The 23355-nt window shown below is 44.8% G+C and overlaps 3 protein-coding genes across 5 annotated transcripts; 1 reads left to right on the top strand and 2 right to left on the bottom strand.

Annotated features, from left to right (window-relative positions):
* Window positions 1-1261: 1261 nt before the first annotated feature.
* LOC119129641 (lactose-binding lectin l-2-like) lies at window positions 1262-3448 on the bottom strand. The gene is made up of 2 exons (XM_037262995.1): window positions 3366-3448; window positions 1262-1518 (listed from the first exon to the last, which is right to left on the bottom strand). The coding sequence occupies exons 1-2, from the start codon at window positions 3442-3444 to the stop codon at window positions 1262-1264; spliced, it is 336 nt and encodes a 111-aa protein (XP_037118890.1). The 5' UTR covers window positions 3445-3448.
* A 4739-nt stretch (window positions 3449-8187) lies between these two features.
* On the bottom strand, window positions 8188-11466 carry LOC119128165 (RAB6A-GEF complex partner protein 2-like). Of its 2 annotated transcripts, XM_037260374.1 has the most exons (9): window positions 11065-11466; window positions 10835-10950; window positions 10330-10463; window positions 10150-10233; window positions 9923-10072; window positions 9608-9754; window positions 9413-9540; window positions 9114-9291; window positions 8188-8570 (listed from the first exon to the last, which is right to left on the bottom strand). In XM_037260374.1, exons 2-9 carry the CDS (start codon window positions 10948-10950, stop codon window positions 8347-8349), a joined length of 1161 nt encoding a protein of 386 aa, XP_037116269.1. In that variant the 5' UTR covers window positions 11065-11466; the 3' UTR covers window positions 8188-8346. The 2 variants fall into 2 exon arrangements, with proteins under 2 accessions (XP_037116269.1, XP_037116270.1); XM_037260375.1 differs by lacking the exon at window positions 11065-11466 and having other exon boundaries at window positions 10330-10531.
* A 287-nt stretch (window positions 11467-11753) lies between these two features.
* Window positions 11754-20954, top strand: LOC119128100 (non-lysosomal glucosylceramidase-like). 2 transcript variants are annotated; one of them, XM_037260240.1, is made up of 18 exons: window positions 11754-11892; window positions 12019-12477; window positions 14194-14285; window positions 14373-14488; window positions 14571-14789; window positions 15458-15697; window positions 15782-15884; window positions 15959-16112; window positions 17218-17343; window positions 17451-17635; window positions 17714-17818; window positions 17902-18009; window positions 18195-18346; window positions 18434-18540; window positions 18864-19006; window positions 19156-19271; window positions 19331-19598; window positions 19779-19966. In XM_037260240.1, exons 2-18 carry the CDS (start codon window positions 12284-12286, stop codon window positions 19949-19951), a joined length of 2601 nt encoding a protein of 866 aa, XP_037116135.1. In that variant the 5' UTR covers window positions 11754-11892; window positions 12019-12283; the 3' UTR covers window positions 19952-19966. The 2 variants fall into 2 exon arrangements, with proteins under 2 accessions (XP_037116135.1, XP_037116136.1); XM_037260241.1 differs by lacking the exons at window positions 11754-11892; window positions 19779-19966 and adding an exon at window positions 20036-20954 and having other exon boundaries at window positions 12284-12477; window positions 19331-19522.
* The last annotated feature ends 2401 nt before the right edge of the window (window positions 20955-23355 follow it).

Consider the following 23355-nt stretch of genomic DNA (forward strand, 5'->3'; position numbering starts at 1 on the left):
TCCGTCTAAATGATCATTTGAATCCTCATAAAATGAAAAAACACGTTTGTCTTGTAACACGACTCAAGGCAAGTCAAATTCAAATCAAACCATTTGACAGGGAGAGCATTCTTGTCAGATTTGTCCTCCTAATTCAGCACAACTTTGTTCTGCTCAAATGACACTTTTTAACCTTTGCCCTCTAACATGACAGCTTCATTCTGGCCAATTGAGAGTTTTTTGGACCTCGATCTGTTGCACACTTGTCACTTACTGTGGATGATCCGTCGCTCCACTCATATTTGCCATTGTTCTTCTTGAGTCCCAGCCAATTCCAACTAGATAGTCGCATGTGAGCTTGAGGAGAGCAGAACAAAGACTTGTTGTGAAACATTGCGGGTCGATTGCTGGCCTGCTCATTTTGCCTTGGTGCTCGCTCACCAGTCAAAAATTCTCCGTCAACGTGTGAGTGGACGCTGGCCAGGTGACCCCCCTTGTTCTTGCAGAAATCCTCAGCCGGTTGCCAGGTTGTATGTGTCTCCCCAAAATGGTAACACGAGTCCTTGTACAGGAAGTGGCCAGAGTCGCAGAAGGAAGCTGAAACCCAAAAGAACCTCGTTAAAAAACCACAAAAAGATGGTGCGGTGTGAAAAGAAGCGCCGCTGCCACTTACTCTCCAGTCGATAGTAAATGGAAGCAGATGCTGTGCGGGAACAGGTACGTCCATTCGAGCAGGCTGCGGAAAGATGACGTAGTTGCGCTTTTCTTCTTTCAGCGTCAACATTACAACGGGGGTTCAGACTTACCGTCGAGCGGCCGCTCGCACATGTACGCCAGTGAGGATTGGCACGATCCATGTCTCCACCTTCCAGGCTGACTGTATTTGTTCGTACCTTGGTTGACGTAGGCGCAGGAAGCAACGTTGGAGCTGTCGCGGAAAAGTGGGGGAAAATGAGACACACGACAAGCCAAATTGGAGTTGATTTTCCTCTTTTTTGATCAAAAGAAAACATTCGCTGTTTTTGAACCTGCTCACACATTTTTGGAAAGGGTTCCAAAATGTTCCTGTGCATCTTGCCGGACACAGAACGCAAAGAGGGGGCCTTCTTACCTTCCCTTTTGACGCGTGTCCCAATTGGTGTAGTCCAGCGTCATACTGGTGTTGGACCAAGTCAGCTCCTTTTCTCCCGCTTCATAAAACCAACACCAGTCCTCTTTGCAGTTCTGCCGAAACCAATTGCGGTTGTCAGTCAACTACATGTAGCTAGCCAACAGCCGCTAGCTAGCACTTTGGTCTTACCAGATTGGAGAGTCCGATCCAGAACGGCTTGTCGCCCATTTGCCCCTTCACAAAGTCTTGCTCGTTCTCGTCGGTGAAGGAGACAAGGTCGCCGCCCTCCCAGAGGCAGTCGAGATAAGCCCCTATCCAACCGTTGGTGGTCTCCATCTTCTTGTAGCAGTGGGAGCCGTGAAGAGTCCATCCGTTGCCTGTGTCACATGTTGGCCCAGAATTGGTTGATCCTGATAGATCGGTTAATCCTAATGAAACAGCAAAGTTGCCTTGGTTTAGTGAAAAGCGGAAATTCAGCAAACAGACAAGAATGAAGTCGGCCGAATTCACTTTTTGCCAAATTGCGTCACCTGCATGACTGACTTGGGCATTAAAAGCCAATTAGCCTGAGAGCATAAACATGGCATTTTTTTCCATGAGATAATCATCAAACGGTTTCAAGATGCTGATTAATTTCAGGGACTGTTACACATGTCTAAAAACGGAGGAAATTCAGTCCTCGTGCTACCACTTGGCCAGGCAAGCTTGTTTTTTTACTCAAGTGCGGCCCACGTCAAAAGAGTCCATATTCGACTTTTTAAAAATTATTTTCATCTATCGCCAAAAGATACAAACTAAAATAATATATTCACCCAAAAAATCAACAAGACACATTTTTGTCACGAGATAACAGTTTCATGAAGCTGAATGATTTCAAGGACTGTTGCACATGTCGAAAAAGGGGAAGAAATACAGTCCACTTCTGTCATTCTGCCGCCACTCGGGGAGAGAAAAAGATTTTTGTTTTTTTTAACTCAACTCCTGCCCACAGGATGGCGCTAGAAGTCAACAAATTCCACTTCCAACTTTTTCTTTTTTATTTTCATCAATTACCAAAAGATACTTTGACAATCTATGCAAAGGAAGACGTGTTGGAATTCCACGCCTCTTGTAACAAATCTTCGTGACTATCACTTCCTTTGCCCCACCGCCCACACACGCTCCAGTGCAACGTATTTGCCCCTTTTTTGGGGTAAGAAAAAACGCAATGTGTGGTTGCAAATATTAAAGCCAATAGTGGTGCAGTTGTGTTGCTAACTTACGCGTGTGCACGTCGCTATATACGTAGACAGTAGCCCGTATGACGTTTTGGTTGATTTTGTTTGGAGGGATGGACAAACAAGTGCCACGTTAACGTCAAAGTGGATCAAATGATATATTCGCTCCTCTAATTGTGTCGGTTGCATGTCCTATTCGATATGAAACATTGTTTGGTGGTAAAACGAGAGCAGGGAGGGCTCTGGATACACTCCATCACTATTCAAATGATTATTTGATCACTTATGCTTAGCGCCACATTAAATAAACGACTTTTGTTGCAGACCGGACAGACATCGTCATTACTCTTAAGTACAACCTTTGCTTATTTCCGAGACAGTATGTGAGGAGAAAACCGGAGTTTGCCTTTCCAACAAAGTGATACACCGTTTTGTCCTCACTGGGGCTCTTTTACTCCCCAAACATATTTGATACATGTCTATGTTGAGGACTTGCTGTATATCATCCTCCCTGTGATATTGGGGTTCTCGCATGTTCATATTTAACAATTACAATCATTTTTTTCTGCTCTGTCACTTCAGTTACGGAAGGAATCATTCTAAGATTCGTTTCCTCGCAAACTTCTTTCTCTCGAGTTGCCGTGCGCATTTGGGCGAGGGAGGGGGGAGTGGGGTTGGAATGCGACATTGTGTCTCGCAATCAATGTCAGCTTGTTAAAATGGCATAAAAACAGGTAAAAAAAGACTCTTTGCACTCACAACACAAAGTTTACGTGCACAAGAGCAAGCGCTGTTACATCCATTTGAAAAGAACTCCATTTGGGTCCAAAAAGTGGACCGAATTTGGGTTGAAAATCAAGCCAAACTCTTTTGCGCAGAACAGTCCATTTTGTACAAAAACTCCTCAAATGCCAAAACGCCCCATAGTTGAGACCAATTCACCCAGCTTCCTAAGTCGGTCCAATTTTGAACCCGGCGGCGGATCCGCACTGCCATCCGAACCACACACGTTCTTCTAAAGTTATCATTAAGTTGTACATTTTGGTCGATGTACTCACCGTCTGCGCAGCTGTACAACATCCATACAACGCAAGACAGAAGAACCAGCGCCAGGCGCGCGGCCGGCGGGGTCATCATGGCCTCGAGGCGATTGAACGCAGAAATCTCGGTGTGGTGCAAGCACTCGTTCCGCTCGAAACAAGGACAGCCGCCCGCTCAACAGGCGCTCGCTCGCTCACTCGCTCGGCTGCGGCTGCGGCTGCTGCTGCTCGGCCCCCACCTTCGCGAGTAACGCACCGTTGGAAGAGCGCGTTCCCGCGGAGACGCTCTGTACGTGTGCGCGTCTTTGAGCGATGGAACGCGATATCATTTTGGCCACCTTTGTCCAGACTTTGGACACCACTTTGATTTTATTCGCTATGGGAAAGAGGGGACGCAAGCAAAAAAGGGGGACAACCTTTGGGGTCACCTCAACCTACGTTTTAAAGGGAAACCAAGTCATGTGTAAAAGTTTTTTTTTTTTTTTTTACTCGACATCAGTCAAAGTGGAATCAGCTCATGACAACGTCGACTGACTGAAAGATCAAAAACATTGGCTCACTCAATCAGCCGACCTTTTCTCATCACATCAGGGGCGGTTGCTTGCGAAAAAAGGCAAATGAGCAGGTTGTCACGTAGCAGGAAGGATGGCTTCCTAAAAGGCACCGGCGGTTTTTAGCCAAGGGGTTGGGGTGGCCAGTGGCGCGCTGGGACCATTTTCCAGCCCGGGCGTTTCAAATCCAACCGGCCCAATGGCAGGCGCACAGAATAGTGGAATACCGCCGCGTCACTTGACTCCACTATATTTAAGCGCTGACCATGGGTGACTATAACAGAAAATAAAAGTCATTAAAATATATAACAAATAGGCTACTGTAGCAGTTGAATTATGTTTTATGTTCAAGATTTTTTATTCGCCACGTTTGAGCGTGCCAAACAAGGAATTTGACTTCGGTACATCACAGCCTCTGTTCAACATTTAGGTGACTAACAACACTCAGGACGTGTGAAAAATGACAAATATTCCCAAACATCCCCTGATGATTGCATCATTAATATTATTTTCCATGACTAAAAGGATATACAGTGTATTTATCTTCTAAAATGCAAGGTGAATAGCTAGGAGAGCATCCAACGTTAGGCACGGGAACGAGAACTTTGATGCAAAAAAGGTGTTCTATGACATTGTGTGGTGGATTTTGTTGAATTAAAAGAACATTTATACAAGTGAATTGGGTTGTAGCCCATAAATGATGGCCCGGCCGCACCGCCATATCGAAGAGTCTTCCCTTCAACTAGCGTCATCCGGACGCACAAGCTAACTTGGACTCTACCGATTTCAGTGAGTGCTGGGGATGGGTGGTATCGCCCAACTTGAGACACCGGGAAGAGAACTGCGATGCAAAATGGGTGTTGTACTTCCTAATATGGTGACATTGAAAATGCATTGAATTAAAAGCTAGATTAAAATGTCATTCATTTGTAGCCGATCAAATGATGGCCCCCACCGGCCCCACATGGGAGCGGCCCTCGTCTCTCCCGATTAGCCAGCATGCTATCGGGGGTGTCTCAGGATCCCCCCACCCCAAAAAATTTTATTTATTATTTATTCATCACTCTTATTTATTCATTGTTTGTGCCTTCTTTATTTTTTTGTGTTGTTTACTTGTATGTATATTGTGTACTATGTCTTGTCACCGTGGGATAGTGGGAACGTAATTTCGATTTCTTTGACTTTGACCTTTGACTTTGACACGGCGTTGTCTTATATTCGGGCCAATACAGTACTTTGCCACCAGGCACAAGACAAGTATCAATTTGGGAGCAAAGGTTTCCTTAATATGTATCGGTTTGCCTGTGAGTTAGGTTTCGCTTTCTGGTCCCCTTTCCAGTAAATGATGCTCAGGCCGTCTTAGTTACATTGAAGGTCATTCAGTGGTGCACCGTTTCCTTGCTGTCTTGAATCTTCATCAATTGGAATTTTACTCTCTGTGATTCCACCATTGTCTTTTTCAGTGACATACGCTCACTCATTCACGAGAGCACCTAAGTGACTGACTGTGTGTGTATGTGCACGTGTGTGTACGTGAGTGTGTGTGTGAGATTGTGTGTGCGTGTGTGATTGTGTGTGTGTGTGTGTGTTAGGTTTCGTTTTCTTATCTCCCTTTTCTCGGAACCTAAATTTGTTCCAGACATATTTCTGACAGGATGCTGCTGGTAACAAATGTTTCTATTTCCAGCACTCTCATGCTGTCTTGGTCTCATTCAAGGTTATCAAAAGTTGCCGCGCCGCCGGCTGGCCAGCACCGTCCTGAACCTTCCTCCATTAGAAATTGTACTCTCTGTGAGTCCACAATTGTTATTTTCAATGACATCCACTCACTCATTCACGGGAACACCGAAATGACTCACTTTTACGTGGCACCTGCAAGATGGCATCAGTTGGCAACAAGCAAATACCAAAGCTACATTGCCACCAGGCACAAAACAAGTATCAATTTGGGAACAGACGTTTCCTGAATAGATTAGAATTTTTTTTTTCTTCTTTTTGTGCCAGAATAGAATGAGGAGTGCCCAGCTCGGCTGCTGCTTAATTGCAAAGTCCTTTATTGGCCTTTAAAATGAACTCACAACAACAATAAGAAAAATACCACTGCATTTCAGTCCTGCCACAAAAGGTCAGAAGGTCAATGGCAAACAGGTGTCGCAAATTGGTGTGGGTGTTGATGACAACGAGGCTGGAGATCAAGATATCGTGTTTGAGTGACTGGACACGTTAAGAGGAAGACGGTGCCTGCCGATAGCGTCCCTCATCTGTCAGCCGTGGTTACCTGCAATGAAACACACGCAGCCATCATTGCTTAGCACAAAAAGGGCCTAACAAGGATGTTTTTAGCAGCGTGCAAGTTTGCACCTATTGCATTTTCAAGAACTTCAGGGAGAGAGGTTCAAATGTTAAAATAAAACATACAATCAATTTAAACCCGTGCAGACTTTTTTTTCTCCATTGCTTGAGTGTCCCTCTTTCCTGCAGTGGTGCAAAAGTGTTTTAGTTGTGCCTGCAGCAGTCTGAAGGGCCTTCTCTTTGGAAGTAAGACACAAGCCAAAAAAGGTTGGGAGCTATGCACACCCAGTAACTCATTGGGACATCTAGTGGCGATAGTTGGGATTTTTCCCTATAATTTTAGTTTTGTAACATCTTTTTAGCCACGGGCATTTTGGAAAAAAATGAAAATTGATTTGAAAATTTGTAAATGTTTTCTACGCAGGTAGTAAATCACAATATCATCAACCATAATATTAGTTTATGCTCTGATTTAAAATTAAATTCCACCAGAGAACAGCAAGGGAACATGTTAAGGATTCACAAAAAAAGAGGCAGATTCTCTGATAGAGGGTAAAGAACACTTTGTTTTGTTTATGGTAGCGGCGATAAACTGTACAGCACAAACGAGTAGCAAAAGTAAAAAAAAAAAAAAAAAAAAAAAAAAAAGAGAATTGAGAAGGCAGCAGAGAAAAATCAAAGCATTAAGGAACTGAGGTTGGAAGCAGAAAAGGTAGCACTAGCAGGAGAAACTCCAAACACAAAGATAGCATTTAGACTGGAAAATATTCTCCAGGTAGAGATAAGAAAAGTTCAGAGACAGTTATTTGAATTCACTGGGAAAAACGGGCTAATGAAAAGGGTACCGTGTTTGTTTGTTGTTGTTTTTTTAAGGTATTTAGTCTGGAACTGCCGAATCGTTCGTCATAACCTTCGACCCAGTAGGTGGCGGTATTGCCCCATATATCAGGAGGAATGCAAATACATGCTTTATATATCAAATATCCGGTTAGGACCAAGGTTAAAGAAGTCCAGTTGAAATTTTTAAATGATATCTATCCATCCAAGGAATCATTAAGGTTGAGGTTCGGTGTAGTCCACAATAACTGTACCTTCTGCGAAGAAGATATTGAGACTACTGTACACCTTCTTCTTTGAGTGTGTGTGTGTGCACAACAACTTCTTGGAAGTCGACCAGAATGTTTTTACCTGTACCTCTCACTAAGGACGATATTATTTTTTGACTCATTCTGGAAAGTAATGTATGGAATCTGACGTTAAATAATCTGTTATTGCTAGCGAAACATTTCATCAGTGCTAGCAGAGTTATTGTAATAAAATAAGTCATACTGTGGAGACAGCGAAAATGACGACCGTCACAAATGTCACGATTGACACATTGGTCACACCTGGCTTTTATTAAGAACATTTGTCAAGCAAAAATAGTAAAAGCAGTCCTTCCTGAGTAGCATCCTTCAAAATAAAACTCAATATACAGAGCACACATACACTAACATGGAGAAAGAGAAAAGCCCCTCTTCCGTTTCTTTATGAAAGACCTCACAGACGCATACACCAAGTTGGATATTTTTGGTGACCTCTAATTGGGCGATTTTGGGTGATATTATTTTGTATTTATTTGGTTTGTATTTGCTTTTCCTCTAGTTCTCTATTTTGTCCTTTTAATTATTTTATTTTGTTGATTTATTTTTTTTTTTTGTTTAACATTGGTGATGTTTGTTATCTGTTGGGAACTGTGTGCCTTATACCTTACATTTCGTGTTCTTTTATTTTTCGTAATATGCCACGTTGTTTGTGTATGGTTCTGAATTTTGTTAGCTACCTAAATGTCGTACAGAGGCCGAGATGTACCGGAGTCGAATTCCTTGTTTGGCATGCTCAAATTTTTGGTTGTAAACAATAACTGACCGCTTTGTGCCCACCGAGCTTGAACGTCAGTGAGCCATACAAAGAAATGTCAAGTATTGTGTTCCCAAATACAGGATGTTGAAGCCATGTCTAATGTCAATCACTTTTAATTTAACATAAATGGTTATTTTTCAGACGTGAAGTTGGATTCTGACTGGCAAAAAATTTGAATTCAAAAAGGTTCATCTGACACCAAAGGGCACGCGTCAAAACTGTGAGGGTCAGGTTTTCTTCATCTCGGTTGACAGTTAAATGTTAATGCTGTTGGTCCCCGTGAACTGGGATTCATAGGATGCCAAGGCCGGGTTGGTGGGCAGGATCTTGATGGGCAGGTCCCAGCTGAAGGTGTCCACTTCGACGCGCTCGGCGCCGGCCCACACCGTCGACTTCGACTCGTTCTGATGGATGACGGGCGGATCGGCGGGCTCCCGAGCGGTGACAAATTCAAAGTGCAGCCGCCACCTCAGGGTCACTGCAATGTTACGTTTTGTTAAGTGGGAACACGACAGCAAGCCGCATATCGGTTGTTCTCTCGTTTTTCAGATGGCAATTAAAAACAAAAAGTGACGCCTGATTATAGGTTTATCGTGGCCTCCTAAATGCCGAAAGATGGCGGTAAAACACTACTTTTGCCTATTTGAAATTCCTCAACTCGCTTCAACATAGTTCCTTGGCGGCAGGATGCTACGAGATGGCGGAAAGGTATCCAGGAAATATAATCAATTAAGTTGAAGAGTTAACTTTTGACCAAAGTAGAGCTTTGCCACCATTTTGGCTTTATTTAGACACACACTAGAAAATACAGCTTAGTCCGCCATCTTGTTGCATTTTGTTGTCGAGGAAATGTGTTGATGTTATTCGAAGAGTTTTTGTCGGTCAAAATATTTGTGATCTTTGCCAAAAATGAATGTAAAAACTCAAAACGATGAGTCACATTGTCATCAGCTGCCGACTGAAAATCAAACGAAAGGCGCGTCGACCCTGCTTGGCAGGTTCGCTTTGCGCGCGGACTTACCGACGTCGGTACAGAAGCCCGGCGTGACAGTGAGTGGCACAGGGAGGGAGAAGTGGCTGGAGGCCGTGTGCAGACAGGACTCCAGATGCCGCCCATGTCCAGTCACGCTGAGCGGCTGGCCGGGGCGCCGCTGGTACTCCTGCTGAATCTCCTCTTCGCTCTGAAGGCTCACCGAATACTGGCAAAAGGCAAAGAAAAAAAAAAATAAAACGCGTTTGTTCACTTCTCAAGAAATTTCGTTCCCATTTTTGTGGCAGTGTATTGTCGAGGACCCCTGCGCCGCAAGTTTTGCAAAGTACCTGCAAGCAGGGAATGTCACCCTCGGAGAAATTGAACGTGCCCACGATGTCCTCTCCAAGTCTGTACATGGTCTTGAAGATGCAGAACTTTGCCACTTTCCCTCGCACGTTGGTGATGTTGAACACGTCTGGAGACGGTCAAATTTACACGTGAATATTTGTCACTTCATTTGCACGGCAAGCGGCACAACTCACGGGGGCAGCGCTTGGACGTGGAGACCATGAGCACGTCGAGCGCTCGCTCCAAAGGTCGCGCGTCCCTCCGGCTGGATTCCTCTTCCTCCAGGAACGGGTTCGAAGGGGACACTACCTCGTCCTGAGCAAATGAAGGTTCTGGCATGCCTGCAGATCATAACGGAATCAAAAGGTAGAATCATCATTCAGACAAGCGCACATTGGTCACTTGATGCGAATGTGGCCAACATTTATTTTTTTGTTTATGAATGAATGAATTCATTCATTCGTTTGTTCGTTCGTTCGTTCGTTCATTCATTCATTCGATTGTCCCACCTTGCAGAACCAAAACTCGAAAGGGAACTCGAAGAAGTTTGATGGGAGAGTTGACCCTCTGACACCCGATGGTCAGTTTGTAGACATACTTCACCGCCTGGCCGCGGAAACTGGGAGGACCATCGACGGGTACGACCTCGCTGTATGAATCTGCGACACAAAAGCGAAGCCCATCATGACAAATATTGCGAAAGCGTGTCTTTTTACTTTATGTAACATTGACACACAAGTCTTGCTCTCTCCTGGATCCAGACAGAGGTCACAGAATAGGATTTTGGGCGGCGTATCCAGAACGCATTGGCCTCGCTCGCCTGGTGAAAATATGAGGATGTCTGGTTAGCGTTCAGCGCAATACAAAAAAAAAAAAAAAAAAAACACGTGACAACTTGGCGTTGTTGCTCAACGACCTCTGCTCGGAACGAGGACCGTATTGCTGCTGGCCTGGACGTCCTGCTTGTTGCCCCGGCTTGGTAGACTCACTCTGCTCTCAGTGGCGTGAAACTGGCAGTGGATCTGGGCGCTGGCCCAGGCCAACATCTCACTGGGGCACAGTGGAGACAACTGGACAATCAGTGGCAGTACATTTGGTAAGTGGACCCTCAGTCAAGTCTGACAATGCGAAAGAGACGTTCCTATTGCTGATACAAATTAGTTACATGGGCTTGCACAACTGATTTTGAAGGCTCTTGTCTAAGCAGCTTAGATTGACATGGCAAAACAAATGTTGAAATCTAATTAGATGAAGAAGAAAAAATCAAGAATCTACACATACATATTGGTTAGAACGTAGCTCATTTAAACATTACAAATGTTGGGACTTCATGAATTCAATTGGAACAAACATTGGAATTTTGGTTGTACATGTAGCCCGGTGCTAGTTTAGGCCAACGTGCAAGCCGGGGTACCCCGTACCTGCTCGCAGAGGTGGATAAGTGGGACATGGGGTTTCTGAAAGTGACGAGACACTCCATTAGCTCGCCGGCTAGATACACGGGACCGCGAGCCATGGAAGCCACCACCTCGATCATCTGCAAGACAGTTGATAACCGGGATTGAAAGCACAAGAGTGGGACGTGGAGACTGCGCACGGACGTATGCTAAAATCAGCGACGCTACATTAGCCGCGTAACTTTAACACACACCTTGTGCCCAGTAGAGTCCGGGTGCGGACAATCGAGGCTCCAGTTTGTCGTCCGAGTTACAAAGCAAACGGAATGCTGTCTTAATACATTCTCCTCGATTCTACATGGAGACTATTTTCATCCGGACCTACTATCGTTTAGCTAGCAGTCGGTAAACAAAGTGTGTCCGCGAAGTCGACCAAAACCAGACCATTGAAGATGACGCTTTTGGGGACAAAAGTAAGAAACATACGACGTAGTATATGACATGGTAAGAAAAATAATCCGTGAAAAGCCGCACTGGCTCACTCTGTCCCACCTCAAGTAATGTAGAGAACAAAAACACGGATAAAAGCTACAACTCGGTTTTTTGGTTGGCCATCATGCACGTCACGTGGCAGAAGCAACTCGCATCCCAGACGGCGTGTTGCTATGGTAACTTTACGGGGTCTCGGCTTTTTATGTATTCCTTCACTTTCATTTCCGAGGCATTAAAAGCATATTCAAACTTGATTGCTGGAATGCAAGTTATATAACCTACACGCCTGCTTGTCATGATGCCGGTGGCTGATAGAATATGCTAACCAGTATGGAGAAAACTCCTTACGCCCCCCTGTTTAAGTCAAACATGGTTTAGCCGTTGGCGGTGGGCTCCCTGTTTCTTCTCTCTCTCTCTCTGTCTCTGTCTCTCTCTCTCTTTTTTTTTTTTTTTGAAAATCTTTATTGAACACTGTCTCGGTTTTTTCTTGCGTGTTGTCAGACACGGTTGTGACTTCCTGGCTATTTGGCCGTGCCCACTTCAACAGAGTCTGCTGTGCACGGAACGCTTCCTGTCTGTTCTACTCCAAGGTACGTGTGGTTTGTGACAATGTATCCCTTGTTCATGCCAAAAATAAAATTGCTAATCGTGCAAATTTGAATCTTTAATATGCGCTGACTGACAGAAGCGTTTTATTGTCGCTCTTTCTGTCGTAGGGTATCCGGCGGCATCGAGGCTGCTGCACAAAGAAGCCCCGGCCGACCGCCAATGTGAATTATAATAAGTCTATAATGGCGTTTAAGTTGGCGTCATCAGCTTTTTGCCCCTGACCCAGAAACGAGTGGAAACCGGTTGGTGTGTCCGAGGAATCAGCCCGGGCTGCCTTGATGATAAACACTCTGTGTTTACAAAGGGTGGCGACAGCCTCATTTTGTAGCCGTACGCTGCTCAACTGCTCTGACTGACAACCGCAACAACAAAATGACTGAAGATTGGGGGGACAGATCCACGGCGGAGCTCATGAGCAGGTACCTGCCCAAGGAGATGGGGCACGGCGTTCCCACGGCCGGGTGGCGTATCTGTTTGGCCCACGAGTTCAAGGAGAAGAGGAAGCCTTTCCAAGCAAAGGACGTGTCCCTGGAGAATATTGTGGAGCACATTGGGCTTGGGATCAGGTATTTTTATCTTAGAATATATCACTATAGGTTATCACTAAACAGTGAGTCAGTCCATGATTAATAAATAATGTTGAGGTATTTTTGAATTTTAAATTGTCCACAACTTCAGATTGCAACCTCTCAATGATAAATCTCAGAGTTTGGCATTTCCTAATGAAAGAAGACTGATCATTGATTTTTCTTTGTCTATTTTCTGACTTCTTGTGGTCCAAACCAAAAACGGAACCATTACAATGGGGTAAAAAAAAAAGAAAAAAAAAATTAATTATTCTTTGTTAGCAGGAATGAAATTGCCAATTGCCGTTGTACTCTGGAAAATCAATTCATTATCCTCAGCAGCACATGGAACCTACTGTGGCCTGGGCTTTATATCAACACTTAAAGATGTCCCCTCCCCTTCTTCACTTAATGCAATTGGGCTTCGGTCATGCATGATGTCATCCACGTGCCCTGTAAAATGTACAAGAACCTGCTTCCAAGCCAGCTTAACTGCATGCTGTGTGTAAATTGCAATCTCCAGGACAACAGTCGCTTGTCCTACAGGGCGTGGTGGCCTTTGTTGCCACGGCAACACTTGTTAATCATTGCACCGGTGGCAGGTTGTTTGAAGAAAGGAGTCTTTGGACACTGTGTTCAAGGGAGATCAACAGTGGTCTTAAAAGTTGCCCACCTATCAAGAGTTAACTTTAACAATGTGTTGGTAAACGTGTCCCGATGGGTATTAAGAAATTGTGTATTGTCTGGCAACTGCAACTTGACTCCGTTTCACCTCTCAGCCGAGCATTTCATGCATCAAGGTGAGATGGGGAAGCTCGAGTCCGAGTGCTTATGTGGAAACCCAAGTTGTGGTGCATTTGGGCAATATTTTTTATTCTTTGCTTTGAACTGCGAGGAAAAACCTGAGATACTGTAGTAGTCCAATCAACTCAACAGCAATTGAATCGGATTTATTGCCGCCCCGCAACAAAAATCCTTGCCATTGTCGAGGAACACTCTATATCATAGGTGTCCAACTCAAGGCCCGGGGGCCCAGATACAGCCCGCCACATCATTATTTGTGGCCCCCATTGAATTTGTGTCATTAGTACCGAATTTTCCGGACTATAAGGCGCACCTAAAAACCTAAAATTTTCTCAAAAGCCAACAGTGCGCCTTATAGTCCGGTGCGCCTTATATATGGACCAAATTCCTAAATTTAAACTGGCCCGAAGCATTGTGTTATGAAATCAATCATAAGTGGCCCGCTGAAGACTATGAATCATGAATCAAAATCATTATTTTGTGATTATAAAGTAGTTTGTTGCATCTGAAGTTGAAATAAAATGGAGAAGGATTTTATTTGGATTAAAAATCTGACATGATGCATTAATGGTGCGCCTTATAGTCCGGTGCGCCTTATATAAGGACAAAGTTTTAAAATGGGCCCTTCATTGAAAGTGCGCCTTATAGTCCGGTGCGCCTTATAGTCCGGAAAATACGGTAAAATAACATTGTTTTCACTTTTACAAAAACAAATCAAATGCCTGCAATTTTATTACCATTCGTTCGATTTGACTAATCTCTCATTTCAAAACGAGCTATTCATCCATTTGTTTTGTAGCCTATACTGTATATAGCAGACGGCCCTCCGAGGGAAACTAGGACTACAAATGAGTTTGACACCCCTGCTCTATATGGTTTTTGATGGTGTGCCGTTCCATTGTTCTGATGCAGGTATCTAAAATGGTGGTACAAAAAGACACAGGTGGAAAAGAAGGCGCCTTTCATCGACATGTTTCGCGCGCTGCCTTTACGGCAGATTTATGGTGGGTTGGTCTCACGTTGAATTTGCGTTTCATGCGCTTTTCTCTCGTATGCATCGGCTCAACTCCAGTTGTCGGCCCATTCGGCAGGTGCGCCGCTGGGAGGTATCGGGGGAGGTACCATCACCAGAGGTTGGAGGGGGGAGTTCTGTCGGTGGCAGCTGACGCCCGGGATGTACCAGTACAAGACCGTCACGGCCAATCAGGTAGTAGACGAGTTCCCGGAGAAGCTAAGGGACGTAGCAACCCTGCTGGTGGTGAGACAAGGCTCTGGTTTGTCGTCCTCAGTTCACCGTGTGCTTGCGCCGCGACGGGCAGACGCTTTACCAACAGGTGCTCTGCGTCGAGCGGCCTCCCCGGCTGCAGGGCTGGAACTGGGGCTACTGCGGCGAGTACGCTTACTACCATGCCCTGTACCCCCGGGCCTGGACCGTCTACCACCTCCCGGGGCAAAATGTCACGCTCACCTGCAGGCAGGTCTCGCCCGTCATTCCTCACGACTACCAGGTGAGCCGAACAGGCTGAAAGATCTTGTCGCCATTGCAAGACTAACTTTGGGCCGTGATGTTTACAAACATACACTACCGTTCAAAAGTTTGGGGTCACAAAATTGTTTGGGTGACCCCAAACTTTTGAACGGTAGTGTATATATTTATTTAGATAATTATTTATAGATTATATATATAATCTTCTGTGTAAAAAATCTTATAATATATATGTATACTTATATTCATAGATTATATATAATCTTATACAAATATAAGATATAATTTATAATATTTAATTCATAATATTTTATTATAATAATATTTACACTACCGTTCAAAAGTTTGGGGTCACCCAAACAATTTTGTGACCCCAAACCTTTGAACGGTAGTGTAACTGAATAAGTCGAGATCATGTAAAAATACACAATTACGCGTAAATAGGGTATTTAACGATTCTTTCCCCCCCATCAAAAGTGTGTAGTCGTGTACATGAACTTTGTGCAGTAGTGTAAGTTCTCTAAGTGTCAGACTATGTGTAATTTGTCTCCTCCATATTTGTGTTTGAACAAAAAAAAAAAAAAAAACAACCCAGTTTTGACAAAATTGCATTGTTTGTCTGAAGTCACAAAACGATAAATGGTTAAGTCGGAATTGTTTACCCACCGCTGAGCGTCTGCTTTGTGACAGGACTCCTGCCTGCCGGTGGTCGTGTTCATCTGGGACGTGGAGAACAAGAATGACTACGCTCTGGATGTCACCATCATGTTCACGATGCTCAACGGCTCCGGGCACAAGGACGACAAAGGCGGGGGCCACTGGAATGAACCTTTTCATCTCCCAAAACAGGGCGAGGCCGTGTCGGGAGTCTTGCTACATCACTGCACATCAGTGAACCCTTACACCTTATGCATCGCTGCTCCGGAGCAGGTTGGACATTTTTCGGAAGTGGATTTTTTTCTTTCTTTTTTTTTTGCTGGTGGCAATTTGACATCATCGTCTTTTGATTTTCAGCCCAACGGGGAAGTCAGCCATCAGACCGCGTTCAGTCCAAAGGGAACCTGCAGCGACCTGTGGAGCGATCTGATGGCCGACGGACGGCTGGAATCTCCCACGGGTTAGCGTCGATCAGTGAGAGCGTCGCTCTTTTAAATGGAGCCTCAGCAACCCAAAGATGCGTCCTCTCCACAGGCTCCAGCCCGCCGACGGCCCAAGGAGAGAAGGTGGCGGCGGCGTTGGCGGCGAGCTGCTCCGTGTCGCCGCGGGGCCGCAACACGCTGGAGTTCTGCCTGGCGTGGGACATGCCTGTCATCACCTTTGGCGCTCGCGAGCGGCAACACCACAGGTAAAAAAGGGAAGGGCACCAATAATGTACTTCGAAACCATGTTGGTCCAAAGTAAGTCCAAAAAGAAACTAACCCGACTATTCATTCAACACCAAACGTCGGGTCAAATGAATAACCCACAAAAAGTGTACTTAATACCCCAAATTGGGTTCTTTTGTATACACAGAAAAAAACTACTTAAAATTGGGTCATCTGTACAAATCAAGACAAAATTGATTCAGTAAGGGACAGACACAACTTTTGGGGTTGCTTACTTCTCCAACAATTGGGTCCTTTTGTGGATTATATTGTATTACATTTTATATATTATATTACATTTTATGTATTATATATATATATATATATACATATATTATATATATACATATATATATATACATATATAATATACATATATATTATATATACACTACCGTTCAAAAGTTTGGGGTCACAAAATTGTTTGGGTGACCCCAAACTTTTGAACGGTAGTGTATATATTTATTTAGATAATTATTTATAGATTATATATATAATCTTCTGTGTAAAAAATCTTATAATATATATGTATACTTATATTCATAGATTATATATAATCTTATACAAATATAAGATATAATTTATAATATTTAATTCATAATATTTATTATAATAATATTTACACTACCGTTCAAAAGTTTGGGGTCACCCAAACAATTTTGTGACCCCAAACTTTTGAACGGTAGTGTGTGTGTATATATATATATATATATATATATATATATATATATATATATATATATATAATATCTCGCTCTCTCGCTCTCGCTCTCTCTCTCTCTCTCTCTCTCTCTCTCTCTCTCTCTCTCTCTCTCTCTCTCGTCCAAAGTTTTTGGGCTCCCAAAATAACCCGAAACGTTTTCTCCGGAGTTATTTTCAATGCACTTGTTTTCTAGAGTGGATGCCATGGCAAAAGTAGTATTACTATACTCACATTTTGTTAATTCAAAGAACAGGGTAATGACGTTTATATCCAATTTGGGTCATTTTTGACGACTGATTTTACAGTTAAAAACTAAAAAAAAAAAAAACAGCGCATCATTCTGCATGTTCCCACGTTAGCAAGACATTTGTCTGCACTTTCAGGCGATACACCCGTTATTTCGGGAGCAAAGGGGACGCGGCGCCCTCACTCAGTCATTACGCCCTGACACACTACAAAGCGTGGGAGAAGAAGATTGAGGAGTGGCAAGCGGACGTACTGCAGGACAGGTGCTTGGCGCGGCCTTGCCCTCCGCCGTCATTTGGCGAGCGAGCGTCTCGTTTGTACCGAGAAAATGGCGCCAGCGAAGACGTGTTCACGTACGTTCCATCTCTAGTTCGCTTCCCGCCTGGTACAAGTCTGCTCTGTTCAACGAGCTGTACTTTGTGACCGACGGTGGGACGGTGTGGACGGAACTGCCGGAGGACGCCGACGTCAGTGGCGGTGTTCGCAGCGAAGACGGCGGCCTGCCCGCTCAGCCGCCCGTCGTCAAAGAGTATGGCCGCTTCGCCTACCTTGAAGGTCAGCGGGGAGCAATTTCCCGAAGCCGCTTTGCGCTCGGCGGGTCGCCTCACGCTCGCTTTTTTTTTTGTCACTCAGGTCAAGAATACCGAATGTACAACACGTATGATGTGCACTTCTACGCTTCTTTTGCTCTCATCATGCTGTGGCCCAAACTCGCCTTGAGTGTGCAGTACGATATTGGTACGATTTTAGTTTCTTCTCGTCTGGTGCGAGGCGGCGAGGCTAAGATTGCAGCCGCTTGACTAACTCCCGTCTCCTTTTAGCCGGCAGTGTGGTGCAGCAGGATTTAACGCAGAGGTTGCATCTGATGAGCGGCCGGAGCGCTGCGGTCAAGGCCAAAAACGTGGTGCCTCACGACATTGGAGATCCAGGTAGAATAATGACACCCTTCAAATGTATATGCTACTTTAAACGTTACAAACTTAACAAATGTAGTCTACTGGATGGGGAAGAAAAAAAAAAAATCCACTTGAAAAGCAGCTACGCTTCGAGGGAGCCCGCGTTGTGCCCGGAAGAGCTTAACCCCACGCCGGCGCTGCTGCGTCTTGTTTTGTAGACGATGAGCCGTGGCAAAGGGTCAACGCCTATCTCATTCACGACACAGCCCACTGGAAGGACTTGAACCTGAAGTTTGTCCTGCAGGTCTACAGGGACTATCATCTCACCCAGGACCAGCAGTACCTGCAGGACATGTGGCCCATCTGCCAGGTATGGCTGCCCTTACTTTCTTTACTCTCTTAAGATTACCCCCCCCCCCCCCCCCCCCTGAGATTTGATGAGCGCTCATTCTGCTAGGCAGTGATGGAGTCAGAGTTGAAGTTTGACCTGGATGGAGACGGCCTGATCGAGAACTCTGGCTTTGCTGATCAGACTTATGACGGCTGGACAGTTACTGGACCAAGGTCAGAGGAGACAAAGCCTGTTTGTCAGTCCCAGTAGAAGTTTAACGTAAAAGTCACACCTCACAAAAAAAAAAAAAAAAAGGTCTTTTATGTCACTTTATATCAAATTTCATCACGCAAAAAGTCAGACCGCTTAAAGACACGCGAGACAAGGTCAGCACATTCTTTGGCTTAGCTGGGAGGAGGGATGAAGGGAAGGAAATCACGATAGGAAAAGCACGACTCGTGTCGAAACAGGAAATTGGGCTTTTTCCAGCTTGGACCGACATTCCGAGCGTAGTCTTGGTTCCTGATTGCGTCAACGTCCCCCTGCTGTGTTGCAGCGCGTACTGCGGCGGGCTGTGGCTGGCCTCGTTGTGCGTCATGTGCAAAATGGCCACACTGCTCGACAACCAAGAGGCCCGGCAGCGCTACAGAGACATCTTGGACAGAGGCAGCGTCGCTTTTGAGAAACTATTGTGGAACGGTAAGACCCAAAATTCCTGGGGGCTTGGAATCAATCCCTGATGGATGCCCGCCCTAATAATTTGTCAATATTAGTAACTTGGACAGCCCAAACTGTCATCGTACAGCAAAGGACAACTTCGAGAATCCCTAAATCGTTTGTGCTTTTAGGCAAGTACTACAACTACGACAGCAGCGGGCGGGACCTTTCGAACAGCATCATGTCTGACCAGTGTGCCGGCCAATGGTTCCTGCGAGCGTCCGGGCTTGGCGAAGGAGACTCCCAGGTAACTAACACGCTGCAAGATGTCGGGGCAGAACGTTTTCACTTCCTCTCTCCATCCAGGTCTTCCCCAAGGAAAACATCCGGGCTGCGCTCCGGTCCATTTTTGACTTGAACGTGATGAGCTTCAGCGGCGGCCAGATGGGCGCCGTGAACGGCATGCGGCCCGAGGGCGTGCCCGACCGCTCCAGCGTCCAGTCGGACGAGGTTTGGATCGGTGTGGTTTACGGACTGGCCGCCACCATGATCCATGAGGTAAACGTAGTAGCAACTCTTAAAACGTTTTACGCGTCACGGTTTAACGCTGCAGTTCAGTGTGCAGGAACAAGCCGCACCTTTTTTTTTAGTTTTTCCTTGCCCTTTTGGGAGCTTAAGATCAGGGGATGCTTTGAGAATAATTGTCAATTTTTGTCTATGTGAAGCCCTTTGAGACTGCTTGTGATTTAGGGCTATACAAATAGACTTGACTTGACTTGACTTGACTTGACTTGACTTGACTTGACTTGACTTGAGCAAGACTTTCACTACGACTACAATATTAGACATTTTTTGAAAGTACATCCGGCTCTAAGTATTGTTAGAATATTCCTCTGGGGCCTGTACCCATTATGTTCTAATATTCGTTGGCTAAAAGATTGTAAAGTCGCATCGGTGCGCTTCGTTAGCATGTCAACGTCAAGTTAGCATTAAGCTAGCAGTGTAAAAACAAGGTAGGAGACATTCGTTAACCTATTTTGAAATGTTTTTTTTTTTCTTTTGCCCTCTCAGGGCATGTTGGCGGAAGGTATGCGCACGGCCGAGGGTTGCTATCGCACGGTGTGGGAAAGGCTGGGCATGGCCTTCCAAACGCCCGAAGCCTACTGCGAGAAGGCCATCTACCGCTCGCTGGCCTATATGAGGCCTCTCAGCATCTGGGCCATGCAGCTGGCTCTGAACCGTTCGCGCGACGAGCGCCGGCACGCGGGGATGGGAGAAGGTGCGAGTCAATAAACTCCGCCGCGGCCCCTTCCCAAATCCCAACTCGGATCCGCTCGGTTTGTTCGCAGGCTGTGGATGACAGCGTGACTTGAATTCTGCTTTTCTTCTGTCTTTACAATGTGTGTACAAGTTGTGACAACCCCTTGTCAATTTGCACATGTCTTCTTACAGGTGCTTTTGAATGGTGCATTCAAATCACCTGTATAGTTATTTGAATGCTGTCCTCATTCATATCCAATGAGAGGCATGTTTTCTCCTTTATATATTGCACACTAGACAATATTAAAATTGAAAATTTGACCGATGACAATCATCCCTACTAAGTCACTAGCAATACAGAATACTTTTGTTTTTGTCTTCACAGGCAATGGGGTCAGTTGAAGTTTTGTTGTTGTAATACAAGCAGGTGGGCAGCAGAGGGCGACGAGTGATCTGAACCTTGCGTCGTGATTCACAGTCACCCCTCCTAAAAATACAGGACTAATTTCCAAGTACCAACATTAAAAAGCAGGACCAAATGTTTATGATAAATACGGCAGTAACAATGTAATATATATAGAAATAAAAACACCATTTAAATTCAATATGTATTGCCCTTACCTTCAATAAAATTGGTACCTAAGTTAATATTGGAAAAGAAACAGTTCTAAACGATTACAACTGAACTGTAAACAAAGGTGCTGTATTAAAGACAATGTTTCAGCCTCTGTGATGTTATTGACAGGTTGAAATTTTCAGATTTTTTTTTTTTTTTCTGCATACAACGGAGGCACCAAGTAGAGACAACGAGGCAGCTGATGTGTCCTTTCCCATCTTTTATTGCTTCTGGGCACGTTTTACACAAACACACACACAATGTCACTAAATTAGATAACAGAGGGTAATTATCCATTCATTATTCAGTTTGTCACATGCATGATGCAAACAACTCCAGTAACTAAAAAAGGGCTGTTGGTTGGTCAGGATCTCTCCCATTCATTGCAAACAAGCCACACGCACACTTTATTTCCTTTCTTTTGTTTTTAATTCCATCATTCCACATCCTGTCATTGTGAATATTCTGCATCGCATACACCCTCTTTATTTTTTCTTTCAATGAGCTTACACATCTAAATGCAGCCCTTTTTTTTTTTAATAAGTTGGAGACTGTTGCTAAGTAACGCGCCAGCTATCAATGTCTCACGGTTTCACGTGTGGATGAAACGTTAACTGCCTCAAATAAAATGTTATATCTCCCAAAAGCATGTAGTTTGTCAATAATAAAAGTGAGTGGAGAAAGTGGAATAAATGTCAATATGATAAAACGATTTGGCCCTGTGAAGCTGGAATTATAAGGAAGAGAAAAGCAAGTCTGAGCTGGAGGAAAGTAAGGGAAAAAAGAGCAAAAATAAACCTGTAGACGAAATAACTTTTTTTCTTTTAACATGTACCCACTTGAGGTGAAAGAAAAAAGAATTAGAAAAATGTTTCAGTTTTGATGGGACAATGGCTTTCCGCGTATGTGTGTGAATAGTATTTTAGAATAGAATGCCCTTTATTGTCATTTTACAATGCAATTGTACAACGAAATTGGAGAGCTTCTCCCTTTCCAGTACAGTGAGAAAAAGAAATACCCAAAATAACCATTACGAAAATTAAGAAGTATAAAGGGACCGTAATGAATAAAAGTGAAGGAATCTTATTTACAGTACGTATATAAATATGGCTATTTTGGAGGAAGAGATGTGCACTTATAACATTGAAGCAATGGCGCTTTTATTTGTGCAGCAATAACAAATGTATTCATACTAAAAAAAAAAAAAAAAAATGGACAAACCCACTGGGTCACACACTCAAACTGAGCTTTTATGATCGAATTGGCTTCCCACCGAAACGAATCGTTTCAATTCAAAATGTACCGCCCGCCCTTGAATCCGTATTGACTTGTGTTTGATTGGCAAGGTGCCCACTCGTAAATTGCCTTCTTCTGGCCTATCCAATATTTAAGGTAGAGCACAAGTGTCCAACTCCGGTCCTCGAGGGCCACCATCCAGCAGAGCGTGCTGATGATCGGATCATTTTTTTAAATCAGGTGCGTTGGAGAAGGGAGCAATCTAAAACAGTGGTCTGAAACCCCGGTTCTCGACGAGCTCATCAGCAGACAATGATCTTGAGCCTTTGAACCAGGTGTATTAGAAGAAGGCAACTTCTAAAACATGCCGGAAAGCAGCCCTCGAGGGCCGGAGTTGTGAGATCGAGGAATGGGGTACAGTCGCCGATTGGCTTCGCGGAAGGAGCCGAGGAAAGCCGAACTCACTCCCTCCCTCCCTCCCTCCCTCTCCCTCCCTCCCTTCCCGGTTGTCTCTCGGTGGTGCAAGCAGCCATGTTGCCGCGAGCTTGTTCCGGTATGACCGCTTAGACCGCATTCGGACGCAGCTCGTCTTTCCCAGCCCCAAACCCTGGAAGTCGCTGTCCCATCGATCATGGATCGTACAACCTGATTCCGAACCTCCGGGCGGCCAAGCTACCGGTGGATTGTCATCGTCATCGGGTACGAGGATCTTGCTTGGGTTTATATCGGCCATACCGCAGTGCAGTGCAATTTTGATGAACGACCTTATTTTTCTTATGAAAGCCAGAGACGACAGGACGCCGCTGGCTTTCGCGGATTTCGGACTTTGGTGGCTCGCTTGTGTGGTACCAGCCTCCTCTTCCTCCTCCTCCTCCTCTTCCTCCTCCTCCGCCGCTTGTGGCCGCTGAAGCGCTAGCGTAGCGGCGAGCGAACTAGCCCAGTTAGCTCCGCCTTGAAAGGAAAGTCGGGCTAGCTCGATGGCTAAAAAAAAAAAAAAAAAAGAAAGAAGGGAAAACAGAAAGCAGACGAAAACCAAACCCTCAACTGGGCCATGTTAGCGTTTCACCACGCTGGAGTTTTTCTTCTTTGGATACTCCACTCTGGAAATCTCACCGGGGACGATTGTTTCGTGTGAGTTGGCAAGGTCGGGACGGGGACCTCGCCGGGAATAACTTTGGCCTGGAAGTTTTTTTTCTTTCTTTCAACCATTATTTTTTTCCCCCCTGAAACCTCTGACGGAACTATTTTACGAAAAACAAAACGATAAAAACACAAGACC

This window comes from Syngnathus acus, chromosome 10 (assembly GCF_901709675.1).
Source record: "Syngnathus acus chromosome 10, fSynAcu1.2, whole genome shotgun sequence".
In the NCBI taxonomy this organism is placed as follows: domain Eukaryota; kingdom Metazoa; phylum Chordata; class Actinopteri; order Syngnathiformes; family Syngnathidae; genus Syngnathus; species Syngnathus acus.